Source organism: Lissotriton helveticus, chromosome 3_1 (assembly GCF_964261635.1).
Source record: "Lissotriton helveticus chromosome 3_1, aLisHel1.1, whole genome shotgun sequence".
Taxonomy (NCBI): Eukaryota; Metazoa; Chordata; class Amphibia; order Caudata; family Salamandridae; genus Lissotriton; species Lissotriton helveticus.
In genome coordinates this window covers 1,689,448,581-1,689,466,939 of record NC_136061.1, presented here as the reverse complement: position 1 = coordinate 1,689,466,939, position 18,359 = coordinate 1,689,448,581, and the positions used below count along the sequence as shown (strand labels likewise).

The 18,359-nt window shown below is 47.7% G+C and overlaps 1 protein-coding gene across 1 annotated transcript in view; it reads left to right on the top strand.

Moving 5' to 3' along the window:
• The window catches only part of LRP1B (LDL receptor related protein 1B), a 3,812,342-nt gene that overhangs the window by 3,391,533 nt on the left and 402,450 nt on the right, over positions 1 to 18,359 (top strand). The window contains exon 73 of the mRNA XM_078683424.1: positions 12,982 to 13,104. Within this exon, the coding sequence (XP_078539550.1) occupies positions 12,982 to 13,104 (123 nt within the window). The remainder of the gene's footprint in view (positions 1 to 12,981; positions 13,105 to 18,359) is intronic.

Here is an 18,359-nt window from a genome sequence, read left to right as displayed (position 1 = left end):
ATCTGGGCCCAAATCCATCGTTTTTCCACTCCACACCACCCTGGGTTAGACAATGGCGATATGCAAATCAGCGCTGACCCTGTGCCCCATGGGAACAGTCCAGTCCGAACTGCAAAAGCCATGTCCTTCCCAGAACGGAAACAAGCATCCGAGGACCGGCCCGGTTTCGAGGTAACACCTCTCATCAGCCCGGCTAGCTTGATTCCAGTGGTGTGGAGTGCCTGGGACTCACGTCTGAGCATCCCCAGTACACTTAGAGCGGTACCTGCAAACACAACAATGATGGACAGAATGTGGATCAATGTCACACATTCACCCCAGTCCAAAGATCTGGGCCCAAATCCATTGTTTTTGCACTCCACACCACCCTGGGTTAGACAATGGCGATATGCAAATCAGCGCTGACCCTGTGCCCCATGGGAACAGTCCAGTCCGAACTACAAAAGCCATGTCCTTCCCAGAACGGAAACAAGCATCCGAGGACCGGCCCGGTTTCGAGGTAACACCTCTCATCAGCCCGGCTAGCTTGATTCCATGGCTTGGTAGTTCGGACTGGGCTGTTCCCATGAGGCACAGGGTCAGAGCTGATTTGCATATAGCCAGTGTCTAACCCAGGGTGGTGTGGAGTGCAAAAAAACGATGGATTTAGGCCCAGATCCTTGTACTGGGGTGAATGTATGACATTGTTCTACATTCTGTCCATCAACTGTGTTTTTTGCAATTTCACCCCGAGTGGGCTGGGGATGCTCAGACGTGAGTCCCAGGCTCTCCACACCACTGGAGTCAAGCTACCCAGGCTGATGAAGGCTGATAGCCAGAAACCGGTCCTTGGATGCCTGATTCCGGTCTGGGAAAGACATGGCTTGGTAGTTCGGACTGGACTGTTCCCATGAGGCACAGGGTCAGAGCTGATTTGCATATAGCCAGTGTCTAACCCAGGGTGGTGTGGAGTGCAAAAAAACGATGGATTTAGGCCCAGATCCTTGTACTGGGGTGAATGTATGACATTGTTCTACATTCTGTCCATCAACTGTGTTTTTTGCAATTTCACCCCGAGTGGGCTGGGGATGCTCAGACGTGAGTCCCAGGCTCTCCACACCACTGGAGTCAAGCTATCCAGGCTGATGAAGGCTGATAGCCAGAAACCGGTCCTTGGATGCTTGATTCCGGTCTGGGAAAGACATGGCTTGGTAGTTCGGACTGGACTGTTCCCATGAGGCACAGGGTCAGAGCTGATTTGCATATAGCCAGTGTCTAACCCAGGGTGGTGTGGAGTGCAAAAAAACGATGGATTTAGGCCCAGATCCTTGTACTGGGGTGAATGTATGACATTGTTCTACATTCTGTCCATCAACTGTGTTTTTTGCAATTTCACCCCGAGTGGGCTGGGGATGCTCAGACGTGAGTCCCAGGCTCTCCACACCACTGGAGTCAAGCTATCCAGGCTGATGAAGGCTGATAGCCAGAAACCGGTCCTTGGATGCTTGATTCCGGTCTGGGAAAGACATGGCTTGGTAGTTCGGACTGGACTGTTCCCATGAGGCACAGGGTCAGAGCTGATTTGCATATAGCCAGTGTCTAACCCAGGGTGGTGTGGAGTGCAAAAAAACGATGGATTTAGGCCCAGATCCTTGTACTGGGGTGAATGTATGACATTGTTCTACATTCTGTCCATCAACTGTGTTTTTTGCAATTTCACCCCGAGTGGGCTGGGGATGCTCAGACGTGAGTCCCAGGCTCTCCACACCACTGGAGTCAAGCTATCCAGGCTGATGAAGGCTGATAGCCAGAAACCGGTCCTTGTATGCTTAATTCCGGTCTGGGAAAGACATGGCTTGGTAGTTCGGACTGGACTGTTCCCATGAGGCACAGGGTCAGAGCTGATTTGCATATAGCCAGTGTCTAACCCAGGGTGGTGTGGAGTGCAAAAAAACGATGGATTTAGGCCCAGATCCTTGTACTGGGGTGAATGTATGACATTGTTCTACATTCTGTCCATCAACTGTGTTTTTTGCAATTTCACCCCGAGTGGGCTGGGGATGCTCAGACGTGAGTCCCAGGCTCTCCACACCACTGGAGTCAAGCTATCCAGGCTGATGAAGGCTGATAGCCAGAAACCGGTCCTTGGATGCTTGATTCCGGCCTGGGAAAGACATGGCTTGGTAGTTCGGACTGGACTGTTCCCATGAGGCACAGGGTCAGAGCTGATTTGCATATAGCCAGTGTCTAACCCAGGGTGGTGTGGAGTGCAAAAAAACGATGGATTTAGGCCCAGATCCTTGTACTGGGGTGAATGTATGACATTGTTCTACATTCTGTCCATCAACTGTGTTTTTTGCAATTTCACCCCGAGTGGGCTGGGGATGCTCAGACGTGAGTCCCAAGCTCTCCACACCACTGGAGTCAAGCTATCCAGGCTGATGAAGGCTGATAGCCAGAAACCGGTCCTTGGATGCTTGATTCCGGTCTGGGAAAGACATGGCTTGGTAGTTAGGACTGGACTGTTCCCATGAGGCACAGGGTCAGAGCTGATTTGCATATAGCCAGTGTCTAACCCAGGGTGGTGTGGAGTGCAAAAAAACGATGGATTTAGGCCCAGATCCTTGTACTGGGGTGAATGTATGACATTGTTCTACATTCTGTCCATCAACTGTGTTTTTTGCAATTTCACCCCGAGTGGGCTGGGGATGCTCAGACGTGAGTCCCAGGCTCTCCACACCACTGGAGTCAAGTTGTCCAGGCTGATAGCCAGAAACCGGTCCTTGGATGCTTGATTCCGGTCTGGGAAAGACATGGCTTGGTAGTTCGGACTGGACTGTTCCCATGAGGCACAGGGTCAGAGCTGATTTGCATATAGCCAGTGTCTAACCCAGGGTGGTGTGGAGTGCAAAAAAACGATGGATTTAGGCCCAGATCCTTGTACTGGGGTGAATGTATGACATTGTTCTACATTCTGTCCATCAACTGTGTTTTTTGCAATTTCACCGCGAGTGGGCTGGGGATGCTCAGACGTGAGTCCCAGGCTCTCCACACCACTGGAGTCAAGCTATCCAGGCTGATGAAGGCTGATAGCCAGAAACCGGTCCTTGGATGCTTGATTCCGGTCTGGGAAAGACATGGCTTGGTAGTTCGGACTGGACTGTTCCCATGAGGCACAGGGTCAGAGCTGATTTGCATATAGCCAGTGTCTAACCCAGGGTGATGTGGAGTGCAAAAAAACAATGGATTTAGGCCCAGATCCTTGTACTGGGGTGAATGTATGACATTGTTCTACATTCTGTCCATCAACTGTGTTTTTTGCAATTTCACCCCGAGTGGGCTGGGGATGCTCAGACGTGAGTCCCAGGCTCTCCACACCACTGGAGTCAAGCTATCCAGGCTGATGAAGGCTGATAGCCAGAAACCGGTCCTTGGATGCTTGATTCCGGTCTGGGAAAGACATGGCTTGGTAGTTCGGACTGGACTGTTCCCATGAGGCACAGGGTCAGAGCTGATTTGCATATAGCCAGTGTCTAACCCAGGGTGGTGTGGAGTGCAAAAAAACGATGGATTTAGGCCCAGATCCTTGTACTGGGGTGAATGTATGACATTGTTCTACATTCTGTCCATCAACTGTGTTTTTTGCAATTTCACCCCGAGTGGGCTGGGGATGCTCAGACGTGAGTCCCAGGCTCTCCACACCACTGGAGTCAAGCTATCCAGGCTGATGAAGGCTGATAGCCAGAAACCGGTCCTTGGATGCTTGATTCCGGTCTGGGAAAGACATGGCTTGGTAGTTCGGACTGGACTGTTCCCATGTGGCACAGGGTCAGAGCTGATTTGCATATAGCCAGTGTCTAACCCAGGGTGGTGTGGAGTGCAAAAAAACGATGGATTTAGGCCCAGATCCTTGTACTGGGGTGAATGTATGACATTGTTCTACATTCTGTCCATCAACTGTGTTTTTTGCAATTTCACCCCGAGTGGGCTGGGGATGCTCAGACGTGAGTCCCAGGCTCTCCACACCACTGGAGTCAAGCTATCCAGGCTGATGAAGGCTGATAGCCAGAAACCGGTCCTTGGATGCTTGATTCCGGTCTGGGAATGACATGGCTTGGTAGTTCGGACTGGACTGTTCCCATGAGGCACAGGGTCAGAGCTGATTTGCATATAGCCAGTGTCTAACCCAGGGTGGTGTGGAGTGCAAAAAAACGATGGATTTAGGCCCAGATCCTTGTACTGGGGTGAATGTATGACATTGTTCTACATTCTGTCCATCAACTGTGTTTTTTGCAATTTCACCCCGAGTGGGCTGGGGATGCTCAGACGTGAGTCCCAGGCTCTCCACACCACTGGAGTCAAGCTATCCAGGCTGATGAAGGCTGATAGCCAGAAACCGGTCCTAGGAGGCTTGATTCCGGTCTGGGAAAGACATGGCTTGGTAGTTCGGACTGGACTGTTCCCATGAGGCACAGGGTCAGAGCTGATTTGCATATAGCCAGTGTCTAACCCAGGGTGGTGTGGAGTGCAAAAAAACGATGGATTTAGGCCCAGATCCTTGTACTGGGGTGAATGTATGACATTGTTCTACATTCTGTCCATCAACTGTGTTTTTTGCAAACCCTTGAATGCCTGCATATGTGAACGAGAGAGTGCATCAGCCGCATGATTCAGTACACCTGGCACATGTTTCGCCCTGAACTGTACATTCAATCTCATGCAAAGCAGCACAATTTCTTTCAACAATCTCAAGATCAATTTGCAGCGTGCTGCCTGTTTGTTAATGCACTCTACAACAGTCATATTATCAGACCAAAACACCACTGAGCGGTCCCTGAAGTCGTCAGACTATGTCATCAGAGCGACCCAGATGGGGAATAACTCCAGGAAACCAATGTTACTTGTGAGACCGTTGGAGTGCCACCATGTTGGCCATGTTTGTGCCGACCATCGATTACCTAAGATGGCGCCAAAACCCACACTCCCTGCTGAGTCGGTCCATAGACCTAGTTCATCTGAAGATTCCGGCGGGGAGTTCCACACGACTCGACCGTTGAAGTCTGCCAGAAATGCCATCCAAATACGCATATCCTGGCGAACCTCCCCTGACAGTCTCGTACGGTGGTGACCCTCTTTGAGACCTACCATAGCTTGCGCGATAGAGCGCGAAAAGGGGCGGGCCATAGGCATCACCCTCAATGCAAAATTAAGCTGACCCACTGTTTGTTGTAACTGGTGCAGGGTCACTTTCTCCCCACTCAGGCATTGCATCAGGGAAGCCCAAAACTTGACCACTTTGTCCATCGGCAATCGGAAACACCCCTCCACAGAATCGAGTTCAATTCCCAGAAACTCCAGTGAAGTAGATGGTCCAACCGTCTTACCTGGTGCCAATGGGACTCCAAATTCACTTATGAGGATGCAGAAATCATACAGCGCCTGCGCGCAGTTCGTATCACCGGCTGCCCCCAAAAACAGGAAGTCATCCAGATAATGCATAACATGTCTATGCCCTGTAGCCTCGGTGAATGCCCATTCTAAAAAACAGCTAAACATTTCAAAATACGCACAAGAAATGGAGCAACCCATGGGCATGCATTTATCCATGTAATAACTCCCCTGAAATGCAAAACGTAGCAGGCGCTGATCCTGCGGGTGCACCGTAAGCAACCGGAACGCTGATTCGATATCACATTTCGCCATCAGCGCCCCAGGGCCTAGGTCGTTCAACATGGCCAAGGCATCGTCGAACGATGCATATCGTACTGCACAAACTTCTGGGTCAATGGCATCATTCACCGAGGAACCCTTAGGAGCAGAAAGATTATGTATGAGTCTAAACTCCCCTGGGTCCTTCTTCGGGACAACCCCCAACGGGGAACAGATGAACTCAGCCACCGGCGGGCAACGAAAGGGCCCAGCCACTCGCCCTAAACTGACTTCTTTTGCTATTTTCTTTTCTGCCACGCCTGGGTTATGCTGTACCGATAACTGGTTTCTACAAAAGGAGTTCCCCCGAAAATCCCCCGCCGGGATGTGGAAGCCATGTAAGAATCCCTTCCTCAACACCCCAGCGGATACATGATCAGGGTATTTGTTTAACCAAGGAATCATAACCATGAGATCAACGGGTGTAGGCAATCGGTCACAAAACTCTACCTCACTCCTGTTTGGACCCGCCTTTACCCCCCTTCCCGCCAATTTTTGATCTACATGCACTTTCCGGGTGTGAGGAATTCCCACAGCCGGCACACACATGCTTAAACGTGCATGTCCCCTGTGGTCTGTTACAGTTGCCTCTATTGAAGCCCCAACAGACCCCCCCTTTTCCGCCATTCCCGCCAACTCTGGGCTGGTAGCCCCCCCCCTGTGCCTGCTCGAAAGGACACCCCGGGCTTTTGGCGGACCACTCCGGACCCGCTCCCGCCTGGCGAGGACGTACCTGTCGCCCCTGGCAGGAGCTGCTTGTGCCATGACACCGAGTCCAAACAATCCCAAGACAAAGAAGCATCAAATTCTTTTGCTTTACGGAATTTCATGTCATAGCCTTTCCATTCTTCCCCCTCATACATTGAATAGAAATCCATAATGCGATTCTGATAGCAAATCAAATCAGTCATAACCTCGGGTTTACGTTCCCCCATCACTGCGGTAAAGATAGAGAAGGCCTTAACCCAGTTTGTCACTGTCTCGTCCACCCTGAACTCGGCCATCTTGGCGCGCCAGACACTCGGGTGCCACAAATCTTTCTGTGTTTTAGCATACTCCATCTCGCGATGGTCAGTTAACAATGAAAACATGTTGACATACTTGTCTCCCCATATTAACTCTTTCGTGGCCATGGGAATGTGCTGTGCAACCTTTTCCCGCCTTGAGGGTATTGAGCCCTCCCCCACCATCGGCAATGCGAGCTTACCCGGATCGGCCGTTACTGCCACCGTCTTTTCCTGACCAGCTGCTGGTACTCCAGGTGCCACCTGTGGGGGAACAAGAGGAACAATCGCCTTTGCGACATCTCTCGATTGCCGCAACTGCTTTATTAATACTCTGGCTTCTTCGGCCGGATCTCCCAGGGTCACTGTGCCCCCGACTTTTGTTTTGAGCCATGCCGTCAACTGTGCGGCCAATTCTGGGGGCATTTCATCATCCTCGGTCGAGGTGATCACCACCGGGATAGGCTGGCCTAAAACTGGTTCCTGAACCGGGTTACCAGCCGGTATGAGGGGGACGATGGAGGGTACCTCTGGGACCGGGACCCCCCCCGAGACCGCCCTTTCTTTGACCCGATTCCCTCTTAACCCGGGGACGACTCCCGGCAAGGCCGGGCCTATTACCTTTTTCGGCTGACCTGGGTCGTTCAATGCGGCCAATTGCTTCTTCACCTCCGCTAGACCTCTCCCGAGCGATTGGACTTGTCCGATCTTTCGGTCCATACAAGCCATCCGGTTCGACAACAGGCGTAACACCCTCTCCGTCTCGGAACCCTTTCCTGCTTTCTTGTTAGGCATGGTTTCGAGTCTTCCGCCCTTGGTCGATCCACGAGGTCCTGAAATCTGTGAGCCTTCGAAACTGAAAGAGAAAAACAAGATTAACAAGTTCAAAATTGCTGCTTGTTCCGTCGAGGGCTCACGGGCAACGAGTGGTGCAGCCTTCTGATCCGAGGAACAAGAGGACGCTCCTCTGGATTCCCGCTCCTTTATTCTTCTGCGGGAGGGCGTGTACCCGTCCCCGGTATGCCTACGGGGCGTGGTCGTCTTCCGTTGAGGTGTCTAGGACAACCCCTCTTGGCGGGGGAAGGCGCGCCCCGGCTACGCCGCTTCGGGCATACCAGCCGGGCTACGCCCACCCCGCCCAAAAAGGTTTCCCGGGAGGTTCGGGGCACCCATCCATATGTTTGGGGGGACCGTGTGGTCGCCCCTTTCCATTTTAAGCACTTTTGGGCTTATTTACAACATTTTGGCACAGGGCAGGCTTCTTGCAGCACTGCCTTGCATCAAGGGCAGTAATCTGCCAGCCGTGGTCGGTAGGGGAGTTCCTGCCGGGGCGGTGACGTGCAGTGCACACAACGAAATTCGTTTGATTTATTTATATGTTTACTTACCTGCAAACATCCATTATCCATACATTACTAAACCCCACCCTGCCCCTCCCCTCCCCTCCCCAGATCACCGCCCCGGTAGGTACTCCCCTATGGACCGCGGCTGGCCACATCTATGAGGTACAGCGCTTTCCTGTGCTCCTTCTCAGCACTGGTGCACACAGCATAGGTGCTTGCGTTGAAATCGGGTTCAGTTTGTGCAGGAAGGGGCACTTTCCATTACAAAAACAAACAGTGTGCCAGCCCTGGGCAGTTGCACGTTTTTGGCTCATTCCCAGACTTACACTATGTTGTAAATCTGGGAATGTGTCAAATACCATGGGCGCTGAGTGGAAACACCCACTGCAATTTCCATGGCACACATCCCCACACAGTGTGAGGCAACATAGCGACTGGCGCTGCGCTACCTTACACCATATCAAGAGGCCATGAAGCATCACAGGGCGAGTTTCCTTGGCCTCGAAGATATGGGTAAGCCCAGTGCACCACCAGAACATCAAGAAAAGTGACGTTCTTACAGCGCACTGAGCTTGTAAATAAGCCCCTTTATGTTTTGGGACAATTGGCTGCGTTCTTTCAAGAGTGCAGCTTGTGCCCAGTAAACAAAGCCATTGTTGGCTTAAGTGCATGTTTGCTGACAAATGTACTTTGATTTACCAAATAAGGATACCTGGCATTCATGAATCCATTTACTTCTGTGTAATTGTACCCCACAACAGAGTACATTTATGTAGGAGTATGATATGGGTTGGTGAACATTACAACGAGGATTTAGTATTGTGAGATTTTAGGAAGCTCTGCATCTCTATTGCAAGGTAGGGAGTCTGCATACATTTCTGCTTTAGTTTCTGCAGGCAATATTTGTGTTTATATCAGGAATATCAACAGTAAAAACAGCCAACCAGACCATAAAACAGGCCACAAACAACCAAAAATGGCCTAAGGACTGTCGGCTGATCAATTTTACCATTTGATTACAACAACTGTATTAAACGGCAAAGCTTGTTGTTTCTCTCATGAGCTTCACATGATAAAAGTCTCTGCCTTATGAGTCAGTTCAAAGATAGCTTATAAAAGGTGAGGAATCTCGTATAACATATCACAGTTAACAGAAAGAGTGATGGGTTCACAGTAAAACATTCTCCTACCCATACCGATATAAAGTGGCTGAGTGAAAAGGTTTTTTTTTACACAACATTATTATTGTTATCTCTTCACAGGCATGGCAAGTCATTTTACAGCAGCCACACAATAGTCTCCTGCTGCATTTCCTCCCCCTGCAATACCATTAATCCTTTGAAATGGGTTGATTCCAGAGTTAAACCCTCATGCCAAGCCTCTCGTAGTCAGCTCCTTTCACCTCCCCCCCACCACAATCAACTCGGGCTACCTTTGGGGAAGCCCTCCCCAACTCACCAGCCTAATCAATTAACAAGCAAACAACCCAGCAAAGCTCTGCCACCACTATAAAATGCATGTCTGAAGTTGTCGGAACTCATTGTAGAGGATCCTCACTGTCTTGCTCTCTACAAATTTGCTTGGAGTGCAGCCATTCATTTGCAAGCTCTGGAGATCGCTCCTCACTCTCATGCACCAGTCTTTCTCACTTTGCCCATTTCCCTGGGGATCTTAGCTGTGTTGGCAGTTCTGATTCACTCAAGCAATTAACCAGATTGTCCGATGCTCATGCCACTTCAAGGGAGCTGCAACCTCTTTTTGCCTCTCGGGGAAAAGTACCACTTCTGAAGTGTCCCACTTGAGAAGCTCACCCTGCCACATATTTACCCTAGGGTCTCCATGGGCTATCCAGTGTTTTCTGTTCTTGCATTTCGCCAGGACCAAAGCAGAGCCAGAGAATCTGGATCTAAGCTTATGCTTGACCGTGCACAGGAACGAGGCAAACAGGCAGGGGCCTAGGGATCAAGGTATGTTCCGCGGTGTGACCTCTTAATGCAGTTCACTACTCCCTCCCCAATCCTGAGAGGGAAGGACATGCTCAAACCATAGAAAACATTACAGCTCCTACTAACCTGCACCAAGGGCACTTTTCCCCAGCTGCATGGTAGAACTGTTCACGTTCCTGACCGTAAGATATACCCTATTAAGAAAGCAGACATTTATCAATTTAAAACAGGAATTCCTAAACATCCTAGGAACTTGGTTCAGTATTTGTGCCCAATCTGCTTCTGGTATTAGGATCCCCAGGAGCTTGAAAGATCCGACCTAACTCTGTTCACATAAGGCATACATTGTTATAGTATCTTCGTGCGATTTTAATAATCCATGAGGTTAGACTGTCTTCTTTTCATTAAACAATTCATCTGATGTATTATACACAAGTAAATCCATGCATTTTAAAAGCAATGAGTTGATCTATAAGATGTTCACATACAAATTGAGTGCTCATGGATCTTTTGAAGGAATGTTTGTAGGTGGCGTCTATGGTCCCATATTTACTGAACATCGGTCGATCACAAATCCATTTCACTGTTCGTTGTCTATTCTAACTAGTGCCCCTAGTTTCATGTCTGAAGAAAACAGGCACATAACGAAAAAGGAAGTACACTAGTACAAGTAAAAAGTGTATAATTCTTCAAACCTAATTTTTAATGAGGAGGAGAGGCCAATGCAAGGAAGAAGTGTGATCTATCTTAGCTTACTTCATAAATTGGCTTATACCATTGTTTGCATTTTCGATGGGAAATAACACATGTAGTTTACCAGCAATTTATAGAAGTGTGGTTCTCACTAGATGTTTTTTTCTGTCTTGTCAATAAGATTGACCACTTTTACAGGTATAAACAAAACCTTTCAATAGGTATTTCTTGCTCAACATTGACATGTTTTTGGAAATTGTATCACAAAGTGGCGGAGATATATATGGAGTTGGGAGGACTGAAACATTCTCCATTTAATTCCATTGGGGGAGTTTTGGTATTAAGTAAAGAAAAAAGCTAAGTGATGGCATGCAGGATGAGACCAATTGCCCGTCAGTGCTTTTTTCCAAATTGGTTGTATTTACATTCAGTATTTTTCAATACTTTTATTTTGAAAGGTTTTGCTGCCCACATGTGTAGGCTACTTTTCCAAAGTAATTGAGGAATATTAGTGACTGTTCAGTATTAAATATCCTCAGCCGTTTTCAACATCAGTCTGAGGACCTATTGATGGAAGTATGTTTCCAGGGATAATGCAGATGTGGGACTTGTATGCACAACTAGCAGTAGGGACTTTGCGGCTACTCCAAATGGGCAAAAGTGCCCTGCTACACCTGAAAGTGATACTGAGTCACTGTTTTTTCCAACAGTCCTCAAACAATTGACCTGATTTTTTCTGTCAAAAATAAAGGTGAGTGGCGTTGGTAGTGCCTTTAAGCTAGTGACCCTATCATAGACAGGCAGTGGCATCCCGTGCAGGTAAGCACGGCGGGCCAAGGAAGGGGGGGGAGTGGAAGTGATAAACAGAATAGGGAAAATAAAACAACACTTACCTTGTGCTTGCCGCATTGCGACTCAGCAATGCAGCTAGCGCAAGGTACGTGGTTTTATTTATCTTCCCAATTCTGCCATTTGTCACTTACACCCCCACCCCATCCCGCCTCACCGACCACCTCCTTTACCTGCATGGGCCACTGACTGGCTGTCGGTGGCTGAAAGGCACATACTATGCCTAGTAGATCATTCTCTACAAACTCCAGACAAAGTGGGGGCTGGTACAGTGTGTGGTCAAATGCCATTGCCTGCTCTGACAGCAGTTGAGTATAGTTAAATTCCATGTCACCTGGCTCTGGGGCTACAAAGCATGACACCCTGCTGGGTCATTCTCAGGACAGTGATAATAGGATGAATCAGCTTGGGGTAGCAAAATGCTATCTTCTGTAGCAATAGCCAGATAGCCATGGCTAAAGATCATGCAGTGCTGTCTTTGTGATGAATGGGAATCGGCAGAGAGCATGAAAAATGGCTAGACCGTTCCGCTACAGAATTTTGGCATGGCAAATTTGCAAGAAGTGGATCTCAGGATTAGCTAAAAGTCGCCCTCTGTGACAGGGCTTCCCACAGGGCAATAGCAGAGACCATGCACTATGGCTTCTAGGAGATAGTAGGTTAGGTGCACTCTGATTCGGTATTTCTTTCACAAGGGATGTCATCAACGATAACATTTTTAATATCATCTTTAAAATAATGTTTGAGACCAGCACTTTGAGGGGACCAATGCTACAAACTTCACCCAAACCAGTACAGGTTAAAGATTTTGAGGTCTTGGATTGCAACAAAAAATCCCCATTAACTGAAAACATGTAATTAATTAGCATATATAGAAAGTCGGTGAGTGACTTGCAATTGAATACAGTGGTTGTCATTTCATTCTGCAGCATGTTCATAGCTGCCAAGTATTCACCTGGCCCACGTGTGCCTTTTAAATGTTGTTTTCAGCATGATTATGTACACCATTTCAATGTCAAATGTGCGACACTAAGAGTGACACTTAATTGAAAGAAAAGCACAGAAGAGCTGTCCCTGCAAAGAGATAAAAAACTAAAATTACGATTTTTTAAACAACGGAATTGTCTAGAAGTAGAAATGCCCTTAAAAGAGATTAACATATTTCAAGTGCATATTTAAGACCACTATCTTTCTCTGTCCTTCCTAAACGATCAGCGTGTGTTTTTACACTCTAATTATTTACTACTAGCCATTAGTGTATTCAAACAAAAACTTTTAATTTGTCGGGTATTAGGAGTGAATATGCATGCATTACTAAATTGTCAATAGCAGGATTTTTAAGTTAGAAATCGTCAGAAATTGCTACCTCAAAGCCAAACCCTTCTCATAAAAAGTAAATTGATATTTTTGTATAGGACAAAGAACTTCTGTATCAATCACCTTTTGCCTTTGTTACAGGGGGAAATATGTGCAGAAGTGATGAGTTTCTGTGTAATAATACCAGATGTAAGCTACGCACTTGGTTATGTGATGGAGAAGATGACTGTGGAGACAATTCTGACGAAGTTCCGGAAATGTGTGGTACGGTTTGCGATCCGTTATATAAGCTTTGTTATCCTATGCCTTCCATCTTTGTATTGCATGAAACATTACTTTATAGAAGAGATCTAAGCATTTTTAGACATAAACCTTTAATACGGACCGTTTCCCACCATGAAGTGGTTGGATTGTCATCTATTAGGTATTTAGAAAAGGTGACCTGGAGGACATAAATTAATTTTCTCCTGTTGAGTTGTATAACAACAATGTACAATTATGCTGGAGGAACTCCCACACAAAGAATGAATGCCATAGTTCCTCTTGTGAGTGGATGAACTCTGACAAATATGCACGTTTGTCAACATTCAAAACACCTCTACGACTCTCGTGCACAGAGAATGGCCAGAGATGTGAACTTGTCAGTGTCTAGAATAAATTCCTTTGCAAAGCCAGAAGAGAAACTGAATACCCGAAACTTCGTGGAGCTGTCGAGGAATTGGTTTCTTAAGCATGAATATAATTTCTCAGAAGAGCAAAAAAAAAGACAGAAATGTGCAACTGTACATCCAGTCTGTCTCTCATCAATCTTAAATTGTACAGGCATGCAATTCTACAATGGTGAATTGGCTATGATTACAGTTGTCAAATACATGACTGGAAGTCTGTGGCTGGCACAGATTTCCAGGAATACCAGTGAAAATGTTGTGAATATTTGTAAAAGGCAAACGTTCAGGGTAGAGCCTAGCTCTGTGAGCAGCAATTGTTGCCTTAAACATATCTTTACAACCTATGAGGCTCTTGGGGAAAACCTATTTCCACACATGCTGTCAATTCTGACCAGCTGTTATTATCATTCTCTTCATTTGATGCCCTTTGACACTAGTTAATAATTAAAGGAAGAAAGTTACTAGCTGTTAGGTGGCTCAAAAGATGGCGTTAACCCTTAATTTCAGAATCCTGTATTAGAATCGCCCACTAAAATTCTCAGATTGACTCAGACAATACAAAACCTTAGGTTTCAGCCATTTAATTACTTGTGTTTTTTCACATTCTAGTCCTTGAAGAGGTGATGGCCTGGTGTCTACAGCCACAGTGAAAATGGCGCACATGCATCATTTTAGGAATTTGCGATTCCTAAATTGCGAAAATTAAGGAATCGCAATTTGGGAATTGCAAAATCCTATGCATCAATACATTTCAAAAGTTTTAGCGATTCCTTAATTTTCTGTATTTGCAATTCCTTAATTGCGACTCGCAATTAAGGAATCGCATTACATTGATTCCTATGGGCCTTGAGGCCCATAGGAATCAATGGCAAGGCATTCTCAGTTTGCGAATTCGCAATTAAGGAATCACAAAATGAGAATGCAATTTCAAGGGTGCAGGGGGGGTCCAAAGGACCCCCCCCCTGCACCCCTGAAATGTCACCTCAGATGCACCGTCCATCACCACCACCTTTTGTACCGCTTTGCTCACCATAAGTTGGCAGGGTATGCTCAGACGTGAGTCCCTTGCTCACTTTGCCACTGGATTCAAGCAAGCCTGGCTGAAGACAGCTGAAATGCCAGAAACCGGTCCTAGGAAGCTTGTTTCCGGTCCAGGGAAGGCATGGCTTTGGCAGTTCGGGCTGGACTGTTCCCAAGAGGCAAAATGGTCAGACTGATTTGCATATGGCCATGTCTGAACTAGGGTGGCAGAGTGGGCTAAAGAACGGTGATGGATTAAACCCAGATCTGTTGACTGGGTGTGAGTATTTGATTGGTTCAGATGCTCCATCCATAACCACACCCTGTTGTACCGCTTTGTTCGCCACAAGTTGGCAGGGTATGCTCAGACATGAGTCCCTTGCTCACTTTGCCACTGGATTCAAGCAAGCCTGGCTGAAGACGGCTGAAATGCCAGAAACCGGTCCTAGGAAGCTTGTTTCCGGTCCAAGGAAGGCATGGCTTGGCAGTTCGGGCTGGACTGTTACCATGATGCACAGGGTCTGACTGATTTGCATATGTCCATGTCTGAACTGGGGTGGCAGAGTGGGCTAAAGAACGGTGATGGATTAAACCCAGATCTGTTGACTGGGTGTGAGTGTTTGATTGGTTCAGATGCTCCGTCCATCACCACCTTCTTTTTTTACCGCTTTGTTCGCCATAAGTTGGTAGGGTATGCTCAGACGTGAGTCCCTTGCTCACTTTGCCACTGGATTCAAGCAAGTCTGGCTGAAGACGGCTGAAATGCCAGAAACCGGTCCTAGGAAGCTTGTTTCCGTTCCAGGGAAGGCATGGCTTGGCAGTTCGGGCTGGACTGTTCCCATGAGGCACAGGGTCAGACTGATTTGCATATGGCCATGTCTGAACTGGGGTGGCAGAGTGGGCTACAGAACGGTGGTGGATTAAACCCAGATCTGTTGACTGGGTGTGAGTGTTTGATTGGTTCAGATGCTCCGTCCATCACCACCCCCTTTTGTACCGCTTGTAACTGGGAGAAGCACGTCATCTGCAAATAGGGATATTGTGTGCTAATCTGTGCCAAATGGGACTGCCCTATGTCCAGGTTAGATCAAATGTGCTCCGTGAAGGGTTCTATGCTGATCACAAATAGGAAGGGGGATAAAAGTTTCTGCGGCGACCCCATTTACCATGACCCTTGAGTGTGGTGTGCAATAATTCGCCCGGACTATGCCGATGAATGTCTTAGCAAAGCCAAACCGACGTAGGGTACACGTCAAAAAGGCCCAGTCGACCCAGTCAAAGGCCTTCTCCGCATTGAGCAAGAGAAGGATTGCAGAGATGGTCTTCCTCTATGCTTTCTCAATGATGTGAACTACTCTTCGGAGGTTATCATGGGTCTGCCTCCCCTTGATAAACCCCGCTTGGTCAGGCTGCACGAGGAACGGCATGATGTTTTCCAGGCGGGCTGCCAAGATTTTGGAGTAAAGCTTGGCGTCCAGATTTAGGAGCGCTATAAGTCGGTAAGAAGTGCAATTGGAGGGGTCTTCCCTTGTTTGGGAATGACGGAGATAAGCGCCTCGCCCATCGAAGGCATCACCTTGTGTGTGGCAGTGATGTCATTGAAAAGCGTCATCAGGCAGGGGACAAGTTCCTTAGAAAATGTACGATAGATGTGGGCATTAAGGCTGTCAGGACCAAGTGTTTTTTGGAGCTTAAGTGAATCAATCGCCTTTTGGACCGCCTCAGCTGTAATGTGGCTACCTAATTCCTCATTGGTGGCGGTTGGAACCTGGGGCAGGGAAATGTCCTCCAAGTATTGATCCTGGACTTGTGTGTTTAGGTGGTCTGCAGTGTACAGGGATTGGTAAGTGCCCAAAAGACTTTGCCTTCCCCAGTTCACTGTGTTGAGAGACCCACCTCCCATTGGCTATGCACCTGATGTAGTCCTTCTCCTGCCACACCCGTTGCTGACGTGCTAACAGGGAACCCATCTTGTTCCCTCTCTCATAATTGCGGGCTTGTAGTTGTAAGAGGGTCTTTTCAGCCCCGTTAGTATAACGTGTGTAACCTTATGGAGGGTTTGTACCGAAGGATTAGAGTTGTGGTCATTCTCAGCAGAGCAAAGCTCACACTTCTGAAGAAGGCATTCTCCCTTGCATTGCACCTTGAGCATAGCCTCTAGCTCAATACACTTCCCCCTAATAATTGCCTTGAAGGTGTCCCAATTATTGGCTAGGGAGGTTTGCTCCGGGTCGTTGAGGTCAAGAATTCTGTAATTGCTTTTCTTAAATCGTCCCTAAGGAGCCTTTCTCTACATAGGAAATTGGGAAAATACCACCTGGTGAGTTTGGAGAATGGGGCAGGCTAGTCACTAACCAGCTCTAGAGGTGCATAATCCCAGAGGCAAACCGGGTGAAATTGGGATCCCGTCAATGCATGGTCAATCCTGGAGTATGTCCTATGTGAATGTGAGAAAAAGAATAATCCCGGGTCGCGGGAGGAGTCGTCCTCCAGGTGTCTGCTAATCCCAACCCCATCAGAGCTTCCTTTAGTAATTTGCTGAATATCCCCCCTGGTGCCCTCTGGGAGTGTGAGGTATCCAACACCATGTTCCACTTCAGGTTGAAGTCTCCGACCAGTAACATGTCCCCCATGCAAACCCCTCTAGCGTGGCTAAAAAAGAGAACAGAAAGTTGTGTTGCCCTGTGTTGGGAGCGTATATCATGGCTTTGGTGCAGGTCCGCCCCCGGAGCACTCCCCAAACCATCACAAATCTCCCCTCTTTATCTGATTTAATGTCATGGTGATAAAATGGTACCGAGGTATGAAAAAGGAGCGCCACCCCATTGTGTTTCGTGTGTGCAGAAGAACGGAAAATCTGTGGATAGGCCCTATGCTTCAAACGCAGTTCCTCCTTCTGCGGGAGATGTGTCTCCTGCAGGGCAGCTATTTTAATCTGGTGATCATGTAAGAATTTCCAAACCTGGTTCCGTTTTTTAGGGTCATTAAGACCTTCACATTCCTTGTTAAGCAGTTTACACCCATCAGCTATTGTTCGACCCCTCTGCTAGTTTTACCTATTGAGCTCTGAGGAGCGCTACCCTCCTACTCCCACCTCCCCCCTACCGTCATAGCACACCAATCTAAAATGAAAACATTAAGAACCGTGACACCTAAACAATACAAACAGAAACAAAAACAAACCATAATTGTAAGTTTGTGGGTTCTCTGTCGCTGAGGAGAACCGTAAATCGAGCATTATTTGGGGTGGTCCAAATTCTGCCTACAAGACGCATTGACCTGGTACATAGGCACCTATATGATAAGAGCTAGGAAAAACCCTCAGTGCCAATGAGGACTGGAGCACCCTCGCCCCAATCCCCCCATTTCAGTTTTAATCGTCAAAGTGAGTGATATCCGAAGGACAGGAGTCTGAGGCCCTATCAGGACCCACCAGAAGCGAACCCAGTCAAAGCTCCTGCATGCAGTATGTCATGTGTACAGCGGGGAGCAGATCCTTCATCAACCCATAGTGTTCTTGCCAACCCAACGCTGCTGTAGCCAAGGGCCCCCCCTTGTTTCCCTGGACCCGTTGATTCTTCCATCGCTCTTGAGTATGACGCTTGGGTTGGTGCTGGCAACTCGATACCCAGAATAGATGGCCATGTAAGGGGGCCAAACACGTGTTGGCTACTTCTTCTGAATAAACTCCTATCAAAGGAGTTCTCTCTTCAGTATAAAAATTCACCAAACAAACTATCGAGTCTGGGAATTTCTTCCGTGATGCAACTATAATATTGTCTATTTGTCCTGACCTACCTTGGAATGCTCATTTTCTCAAGAGGGATGGGG